At 45.9% G+C, this 10,268-nt stretch overlaps 1 protein-coding gene across 1 annotated transcript in view; it reads right to left on the reverse strand.

The window, feature by feature from the left end:
* KLF13 (Kruppel like factor 13) overlaps positions 1-8,925 on the reverse strand; it is a 143,346-nt gene extending 134,421 nt beyond the window's left edge. Inside the window, exon 1 of the mRNA XM_033919502.1 lies at positions 8,282-8,925. Coding sequence (XP_033775393.1) covers positions 8,282-8,777 — 496 coding nt within the window. The 5' untranslated portion in view covers positions 8,778-8,925. The remainder of the gene's footprint in view (positions 1-8,281) is intronic.
* Between the last annotated feature and the right edge of the window lie 1,343 nt (positions 8,926-10,268).

Consider the following 10,268-nt stretch of genomic DNA (forward strand, 5'->3'; position numbering starts at 1 on the left):
GCTAATGCTAGATTGAGTCTATCTCTACAAAAGAGTTTATTGGAGATTATGGATCGGGCACTTGAGATCCATAGTCTACAATAAAATCTTTTGTAGAGATAGACTCAGGGCTCCTTTTACAAAGGTGCGCTAACGTTTTTAACGCACGCACCGGATTAGTGCACGCTGAAAATCGACTGCCTGCTCAAAAGGAGGCAGTAGTGGCTAGCACGCACGGCAATTTAGCGTGCGCTATTCTGCGCATTAAGGCTATTGCGCAACTTTGTAAAAGGAGCCCTCAATCTAGCATTAGCCTACTTTTAGGAGTTATTAGTGTGTCAACCTACTCTACTGCCATATAGGTACTATTTGGCGTGATCCATAATTTGTTCGCAATTTTATTGCTAGAATTGATACCACATGTTACTCTCGAGGACCAATTTACTGTATTGTCTGCCCATGTGAACTGGTGTACGTTGGTTGTACATTGTGTCTGGTAAAGAAGAGGTTGAACAGACATAAATCTAGAATCCAACAGAAGGTATTAGCAACTCTTTTGGTTGCTCATTGGAATGAGAAACCCGGGGCATTCAGTTGAAGATATAAGATGGTGAATGTTTGACATGATTTTGATGGGGAGGGAGGGTGGTGATCCTGAGAATTTATTGAATTTTAAAAAGCTATGGTGGATTTTTCATCTTAATTGGGTATGTCCTAAGGGATTAAAGCTGGAGATTGAATGGATGTCAGAAATTGGAATGTGAAGAGTTCTGATTGGCTGAAGATTATCATGTGATTTATCCCTGCTGATCTAAGGCAAGATTAGTCGCCATTTTGTGTGCTTTGTGCCCAGGAGAAAGAATGTATGCTGAAGGTAACAGCCTTTGTGGGAATAGTTTTCAATGTTTTCTTTAAAAAGTTTAGTTTTTTGTGGGTGGTGCTATTATTTTATATTTTCCAGGAGTCTGTTGCCCTGATGCAGTGATCAAAACACAGCTATGTTGGCAAGGGCTTTCCTGCATAGCTCATTAACTCTGGCTTTTATAAAGCTGTGGTAGAGCTTTCTTCCATGGCCTGGTGAGATAAATGCTTTGACGCTCATAGAATTCTTGAGTGTCAGAGCCTCTACTGCGGCTTTGTAAAAGGAGCCCTAAGATAAGTTTTTGTCTTTTTACAGAATTTTATGCACAGAAAGTTTGAAGATTTGAATTTACTTTTGAAATTCTTTAAGTATTTTGAATGAATTATATTTATGAAAATTTTTTGTGGCCCGATGATGAGGTACAATTGGCTTTGTGTTGTCAGCATAGTTTAGTTGACAACAGTCACTTCTGACTGATCCTGAAGTGTATATCAAGTAAACTGAATGTGGGGCTTGTGATTAATTTAGTGTTGATATTCTTGCATTCATAGGCAGCGGAATGCTTTTTTGTTTGGGGGGGCTGAAAGCTCTGCCCCAAACCCCGCCCAATCTCCACCCCAGACCCTGTCCCATAATAGTACTAATTTAGTAATAATAGTACTAATAGTAATAATTTTTCCATTCATTTTTCATATACACATACGATATAATCTTATTAACAACACATAATGGTTAACCACAAAATTAAACTACACAAAGCACACTGTATGCTTCTAAACATTCATTCCTACCAGAACACAGATATCCCTAAGCAAAAACGGGACCACAAACTAAAAGTACAGTACTAATATATAAAAATGATACCCTAAGATGCAAGACTCCGCATACAATGCAACACCACAGAAACAGTGATGCATGTCCCCTAATACTGTGCAAAATATGAAGATAGTAGTTGTAAATAGTAGCAGTAGTAGTAAATTTGAAAAAACTGATACAAAACAATCATCCCTTTACAAATTAACAAGTAGAAATAAAACAAATAATGAGAAATAAGAAAATACCATTTTATTGGACTAATCCATTTTTCAATTAGCTTTCAGAGGCCAAATCTTTCTTCATAACAGTGCAGTGTACTGCTGTTATGGTATCCTGTCCTGACCTGAGGAAAGGGGTTTAGTCCCCCCCCAAAATTGCCTTATTTCCATTTTCTATTTATAAACTTTTATCAATACAGTTAAAATACTACTTGATTCTACAAAAAGCAAAAAAAAATGTATTTCTACCTTTTGTCATTTCTGCTTTAATCACTCTCTTTGTCATTTCTTCACTCTCTTCTTTCTATGCAGCATTTGTTCTCTCTTCCATGCAACATCTACCCTCTCGCTTTGCTCCTTCCAAGCAGCCTCTGCCCTCTCTCTCTACCCCTTCCATCTACTGTCCACCCACTCTCTGCCCCTTTCATCCACTGTCCACCCTCTCTGCCCTTTCCATCCAGTATATGCCCTCTCTCTCTTCCATATGGCATCTTCCCTCTTTCTATGTCTCTTTAATAAACTGTATATCTTGTGTCCCTTCTCTCCTTTGTACATGATTCATTTCAGCTTCATCCCCTCTCCATTTTTCTGTCTCCACCCCCTCCCCTATGCTCTGATATCTCTCTCTTCTCCTTTCCTTCCTTCCTTCCTTCCCACTCTACCCCATGGTCTCTATCTTCTTCCCTCTCCCTGTGTCCTGGCATCTCTCTCTTCTCCTCTCCTATCTCTCCCTCTCCCTCCAAGCTCTGGCACATCCTCTCCTTCCTTTCCCTCTGGTATGGCATTTTTCTCCTTAGTTTCCCTTCCCTCCCCCCAAGCCCTGGCATCTCTCTCTTCTCCTTCCATTTCCCCCTGTCCCCCAATTATCTGGTATCTCCTCTCCTTCCTTTCTCTCCCTCCCTCCTTCCTTCATTCCTTTCCCTTGGTCTGGCATCTGTCTCCTTCCCTCCCCCCCCCATGCCCTGCCATCTCTCTCCCCCTCCATGGTCTGGTATCTCCTTTCCTTTCCCTCTCTCCCATTGACATGGCATCTCTCGTTCCTCCCCTCTCCCTTCCCTGGTCTTTCTTCTCCCTCATTCCCTCTCTCCCCAATTGGGTGCAGTAGCAGCATATCTCTTTCCTCTCTCTCTCCAATTGGGTGCAGTAGAAGCAGCATTTCTCTCCCCTCTCCCCCCAGCCATCGCCAGCGCAGCATTCACAACTCACTGCTCCTGCTTGCTTCGGGCCTTCCTCACTGCCGGGTCTCACCTACTTTCTGTTTCCGCGAAGGCAGGACCCAGCAGCGAGGAAGGCCCGAAGCAAGCAGGAGCATCGAGTTGTACGCTTCCATTCCTCCCTCTCTATCTCCCGCCATAGCCTGCAAGCAATTTCACCCATGCTCCGGGGCTTAAACACTATGCTTGCTGGCTTCGCTTCTCCTCCCTCCCCCGGTTTCGGAGGAGAAGGCTCGGGAAGCCAGCAAGCACAGTGTTAGAGCCCCGAAGCTTGGGTGAGGTCGCTTGCAGGCTATGGTGGGAGATAGGGAGGGAGGAATGGAAGCGTACAACTCGATGCTCCTGCTTGCTTCGGGCCTTATTTGCTGCCCTATTTGCTCCCTCCTAACAACAGGCACAAAAACCCACCTAAAGTCACCAGAAAAGCACTGCAAACACATAAAACAGATCCTCTACACACTACCCCAGTGATCACTGACCCTCCCCCACCCCCATTAAAATATTAATCACAACTTGAAAATTGTGCCTCCAGAACATCATCACCTGGCAGACTGGCATAGGAAAGCCTAGTCGTGCTGCACAGAGGCGTCTTAAGCCATCTTGGGGGTGGGTTAGGAACCCATTTAGAGGAGGACCCATGCCCATAAGCCCCTGTATTCACTGCATTGATATTGAAACATGTGCACTCCCCTATACACCCCCAAAACCCTTTTGTACTGGCATATAAGTGGCTCCTGCAGCCATAAGGACTATTGGGGTGGTAGATAAGTGGGTCTAGGGGATTCTGGAGGTTTGGGGGCTCACCTTGACCTATAAGAGAGCTGTAGTGAGATGAAGACATGGCACCCTTTTTGTGAAGTTCACATCAGCGCCCTGTAAGGTACCCCACTATTTAGGTGGCATGTCTGGATTTTCAGTGCATCACTTTGCAGACCCCTCCCAAGTCCAACAGTGCTTGTTCTAGATGTTTTTGACTAGGACGAAAAGTTGGACAAACATGTGGTATAAAGATGGACGATTTAGCGACTTGGACGATCAGATCGAAAGGACGTATACTTAGACGATGTGTCCAAATAATATTTTTCATTATTCATATTTAGCCAAATAATAAAATATTCTATTTGGTACAGCTCTACTCATAATGTAAGCTTGTTTTTAAGTATCTAGGGCAGACATGGGCAACTCCGGTCCTCGAGGGCCGGAATCCAATTGGGTTGTCAGGATTTCTCCAATGAATATGCATTGAAAGCAGTGCAAGCAAATAGATCTCATGCATATTCATTGGGGAAATCCTGAAAGCACGATTGGATTCTGGCCCTCGAGGACCAGAGTTGCCCATGTCTGATCTAGGGCAATGGAAGATTGAGTGACTTGCCTAGGGCTTCAACGAGCTGCAGTGGGAGTCAAACCTAGGGTCACCAGATGTCTGGGAAAAACCAGACATGTCCTCTTATTAAAAGATTGTCTGGGTGACCAGATGGAAAAAAAGAGGGAAAGGGGAAAGGGGTAGGGAAAATCAACAGGCCAAATCACAATCCCCCACCACAAAGACTCATATTTCTACACAACACTTATTCAGCTTTTCACATTTAGAGGCCTACACTGGAAACATGAGCATCACCCCTTGCCTCTTTCCCTTGACAAATTCTACTGCTTCCAAGTCCCAATATCAGTAACCTCCTTCTGTACCATCCACAGGGCCAGTGGTAACCTGTTTTTTTTTTTGTTTTTTTTTTTTAAAAAAAGGGTACCAGGCCAAGGTCAACAGGGGGTGGGACCACCTTCCACTCCAGTTGCAATGGGGAAAAGGAAGCAAGTTCAAAAAGGTCCCTTCTCAGTGACCTGGAATGACCTGGCAGAAAATCACCACTATCCAGGCCTTTCTTATAGCTGCTGTTGTTCTTCCCCCTCTCTCTCTCCCTGATGACTCATTCCGTAAATAAATCTTTGCAGCTTGGGGGGGCGGGAGGGAGTGCAATGGTGGTTGCAGTGGGAATGCAGAAGCCACACAATAGCGGCTGCTCCACCTTTATTAGGACTCAGAATCTGTGTCCCGAATCTGTATGCCAGTGCCAAAATGTTATTCCTTGTTCACAGCAGAAAACAAACAAACAGTCTCAGAAGTTCCCCACAAAAAAAAACAGCAGAACAAAAACAAGAAGAAAAACTGTGGAATTGATGATCATGATGAAGTCTTTATTTGGACAAGGTGCAGATCAAAGAAACCAATATAAAAGTACCAATTTAAAAAATACAAAAATACACAGTAAAAGATTTGCGCTATAGGCCCAACCCGGGCCGTGTTTTGGTCATGAAAGACCTTCTTCCGGGGTCCAGTGCTGCTAAAAGCCACAAGTATAGGATTGCAAAATGAGCAAAACAAATTACTGTGTAAGAGTAATCGTGGCCGATCGATGCGATGCTGTCTAATCCTTTACTCCATGAAGATCATCAGTTCCACAGTTTGTCTTCTTGGTTTTCTTCCTTGTTCACAGTTCCTGAAACAGCTACTCCCTTCTCCCCTTGCATCGGTCTCAATGAATGTCATCCACAGGGTACTCAAATTCCTGTGGTCTTCTTCCAAGACTGAGAGAACCGTGCAAGAGGCTGGGTATCCTAAGGCTCAAACTCACTGACAGATGCAGAGTGGGGGGAAGGAAACAGTTGTTTCCAGGTTGGGAGCATCTGAACAAGGTGACAGAGGAGGGCAGGAGACCGACCATTCAGCTGGGCGCTGCTAGCAGACTAAGGGTGGGAGAAGCTAGATGACTGACTAGCCGAAGGCTGGGAATGGCTAGTTAACTTGGGGGTCTACCTGGGTGGTGAATGGGGCGTGGCTAACAGGAAGGTTGGGAGGGACCTGACTGGCTGGCTAGTTGGGAAGAGGAAGAAGTATGCTAGCTAGCTTGGGATGGAGTTGGCTGGCTGCTTAGCTGGGGAGTGGGGAGACTAGCTGGCTGAGAGGTGAAAAGGGCTGACTAGTTGGCTAGCAGAAAATTAGGGGTTAGTTGATAAACTAAAGAATGTGGTGGAGGGCTGAATAGAAGGTACAACTGGGTCTATGGGTAGAACTGGCCCTAGGAATGGACAGGCACTTTTTTGATGGAGACAGCAGATAAAGCCAAAAAAAAAAAGCAAGCCCTGAATTTTGGAATGGGATTCTCCTCCCAGGGTGCCTATGGACAGGGAACCTAAATGTTTTGAATGCCTAGCAACATCTTTCCTGGGAAGGGTGGCCTGTGAGGGGCCCCAGTTTCCATGGTTTGTGTTTGCATGTAAACTTCAGAGTCCCTCCTATTTCAGCCCTCTATCAACACCTCCAGGCTCTGTCTGTTGCTAGCCAAATCAACTCACCAGGGAGTAGGATACTTGAGAGGGTGAGGCTAGCTAGCATGCAAAGGGAATAATACACCAGGAAAGGGGCGGAGCAATGTCCTCTATAACAAAGAGGCTGCTGTCAGGTTCTTTCCCCAGTTCAGAGCATGTACATAGTTAAGCCTGTCTTCTTCCCCTCTTTAATTATTTTTTGTCTACCAGCTTACCTCTACCCCTTTCCTTTAGCTAAATTGCAAGAAATCTGCCCGAAAAAAAAGACATTCAATGACTGGAAACAATGTTTACGGCCAACACAATAACAATTGGAGTGACTAGACATTAGCTGTAAACAGCCCCATCCCCCTTATCCAGCCACACCCACCTCATACTCATGTACACTTTCTACACCAGTTTGATATGGTGCGAATTATTCTGGTTGAAAAACCGAGTTGTATTTCGTTTTGGAGCTTTGTCTTCATTTGTACAGGGCGTTAAAGGTTTGGTTTGCAATTTCATTTGCTATCTATGGGAACTGTAGTTCAGTTTACACAGTAACAGTTTTTTTTAAACATCCCACCTGCAAAACAGTCTTTCAAGAAAGCACATTAAGGGAAGCCCTAATATCTTTTGAATAAAAATAATAAAGGCTTCATCTGCAAATTCAGAGAGAGAGAGAGGGAAAGAAGCTACCAGCTCCACTCCCTAAGCCATGTTGACAGGGAAGGTTCATTGAGTTCGACTGTCCACGCCCATGCCTAGGAAGCCATGCAACAGGAGTGGGGGGGAGGTTTATGCGATAATCTGTGTATTATTCTTCATTCTCACCCCCAGACCATTGCGTGATCTGGTGGCCGAGATGTTTTCTCACCACTGTAGTCATGCTCCAGCCAAGAAAACTACAATAACAGAGGGCAAAGAGAGACTCCCGGCCAGCGGTAGATTTGGGGTACCCCCAAGTGCTAATTTAAAATACCGCAGCAGACAACATACGGAAAGTGAACTTACGCGTGCCCAATGCAGCACAAGGCCAGGACTGTAGTTAAAATAAAAATGATCCTACTGCTTTATTCCCGAACGGCTTTTAGAGTGGGATGGGCAGATAGAAAACAGGCATTGGGAAATCTCTTTCAGCCCTACACCTGAAGCAAAAAAATACAAAGATAATTGCTTATAATGCAATCATAGTTATATGGTCAACGCTTAGCTTGAAGGGAAAGGACACCTGCCCGAGCCCTCGCCCAATGTTTATTACACAGCAAGTGAGTTTTCTACAGTTCTCGGGTATTTAGATACAAGTTGTCACTGCAGAAGGAAGCCACAACGAAATTTAAACATGCTTCATTGAGTTGTCTAAGGGCTCCTTTTACGAAGGCGCAGTAGTGGTTTAACGCGTGTAATAGCGCGCGCTAAACCGCCAGCCGTGCTAGCCGCTACCGTCTCCTCTTGAGCAGGCGGTAGTTTTTTGCCTAGCCGGGGGTTAGCGTGTGGTGTAAAGTCACCTGCGCTGAAGCCCCGTTAGCGGTTTAACGCGCGTAATAGCCCGCTAAACCGCCGCCGCGCTAGCCGCTACCGCCTCGTTTTTCGGCTAGCGGAGCTTAGCGCGTGATTAAAAGTCGCGCTAACGCGGCTTCGTAAAAGGAGCCCGAAGTATTTTAGCCTGGAGATGGTGAAAAAGTGCTGAGAGCCAGACAAGTGGGCGGAGCCCTAACGAGAGCTGTGCGGGCACAGGATTACACTGTATGTAATCTGACAATGACGGCTACATGCGTTCTACACTCGTACACGTATGTATGCGAAATCTAAGAAAAGTTTGGATCGCAACGTAAAAATGCGCGTTCAACAGAGGCCACCTCGCTCGAGTAATCGGCAAAACTGACCTGTGTGTGTCCTTAGATGAGCTTTGAGATGGGAGGATTTGCCGTAAACTTTTTCACAACCTGCAAAGTGGCACTTGTGTTTTTTCTGGAGTAACTCGGAGTCAGATCTGTTCCTCCCGCGTTTGACTCTTTGTTTGGGGCTTGGCTCGGTTGGCCAAGACGTTTTCGCTTCGCTTTGGCCGGCCACGGGGGCACTTGCATCCCCACCGCCCCGAGAGAGAGGAGGGCTGGCAAGCTGGCTTTCGGGGTTTCCAGTCTGAAGGAAAGAGCTGGGGACGTGCTGGTTTAAATCGGCCAAAATGCTGGCCACCATAAAGAGAGATGCGTTGTCTTTCACGGCCTCTTTCAGTTCTTTCCTTTCTTCCGCGGTCGGTGAGGGCACTGGGGCTTCCAGTTTGGTTCCTGTTTCCTTCATTGGATTATGGACAATAGCTCGACTGGACATGGAAACAAGGCACTCGGCCGCAAAATGATCCACGCAGGCTGCTTTTGCCATTTCTCAAACTTTACTCTTTCCCTTGTATAGAAAATATCTGCCTGGAGGGTGTTTTTCCTTCCCGGAGACCCTTCTGTAGGATAGCTGGTAAACAGATTTAAAAAAAAAAAAAAAAAACCCACCCCAAAAACACCCCACTTTGTCATAAAAGTCACACCCAAGTTGTAGCAAAAAATAGAGGCATTTTAAATCCAGAGCATTAAAAAAAAATTCCAGTATTGAGAACTCGTGCACATCCCGCTTACAAATGTCACAGGCCCCAATCCTAGGATATAAAACTGTCTTTACCCCCAAAAAATTCCCGCAGGGAGGAAAAGCATTTCCATCCCTTTCATTGTATTGTGACAGTAGATATAAGCTTTCCCCGTTATTGCACTCTGGACTGTTTCAGTCCCACGTGGGGGTGTGGTCTTGGAAAACATCTGTGCGTGACGTCACCGAGAAGCCACATCCTGGCCCCAGCAGCAGGTTCGTCTTAGGCTTCGGCCGCAGAGCAACGCCTGAGCTGGCAAATGAAAGCGAGCGAGCGATGCACTTTCAGCCCGTGCCAAGTGGACAGTACAAAGAATCTCATTTGTTCAGAGGCGCGCTAGGAGGTAGGGCCGGGATATCTTAACGGTGATCATTGTCCTCCTTCCCCCCACCTCCAAAAGTCTTTCCCTGCTCACAAATCTTCCTGCATGCATGTGCTTGTAACCTGCAGGCAGGAAAAACAAACAGAAGCCTACTCACAGAATCTAGCCGCCCGGAGGATTAGAGAGGGGAAACACTGGGTCCAGTGGGTGAGTGAGGAGGGAGTCTACTGAGAACGCCACTGGGAAATTGCTAGTGTGTTTTGCCTTCAGTCGGCCTGCGGCTGCTCTTTCTACTTTCAGGGCAGGAAATGTTAAGGGAGGGGGGGGGGGGGGGAGTACAGGGGGATCAGGGATGCATTGCTGACGGGAAGTGGGGGCGGTAGATTAAAGAGAAGTTGTTGGATGTGTTGAAGAGGGTAAGGGATATTTTGCTCCTGTGATGGGGTGGGTGAGAGAGAAATTACTCTGGTTGGGATTTCATGTCTTTTTGGGTGGGGTGGGGGAGAGGCTAAAAAAGATGGTATAGAGGAGATAATTCAAACTGCAGACAGCCAGGCTGACAGAGTTTCTTTAATTTTGGCAAGGAATCTGCCTTTGTGTTCTGTGCAAGGAGCTAGTCTACAGCAAGGGCCTGTCCAGAGTCACTGATGTAAATAAGGGAAATACCATGGGGGGAGGGCTGAGAGGGGGAGAAGGAGCTGAAAAACATTCTGCTTAAACAATTGCATCCTCTTTGCAGATCTGCATAATGCTCAGTGAATATATAGGATCATTTTATTAAGGATTTTAAACACTGAGGCCCTGATTCTCCAAAGTGCGTCCCGATTTTAGGCAGCTGTAGGCGTCCTACAGCTGTCTAATCAGCCAATCGGGATGCACGTTTTTAAAACAAATGCTCCCCAGGCAGGCTGCCTAT

The sequence above is a fragment of the Geotrypetes seraphini genome, chromosome 14 (genome assembly GCF_902459505.1).
Source record: "Geotrypetes seraphini chromosome 14, aGeoSer1.1, whole genome shotgun sequence".
NCBI lineage: Eukaryota > Metazoa > Chordata > Amphibia > Gymnophiona > Dermophiidae > Geotrypetes > Geotrypetes seraphini.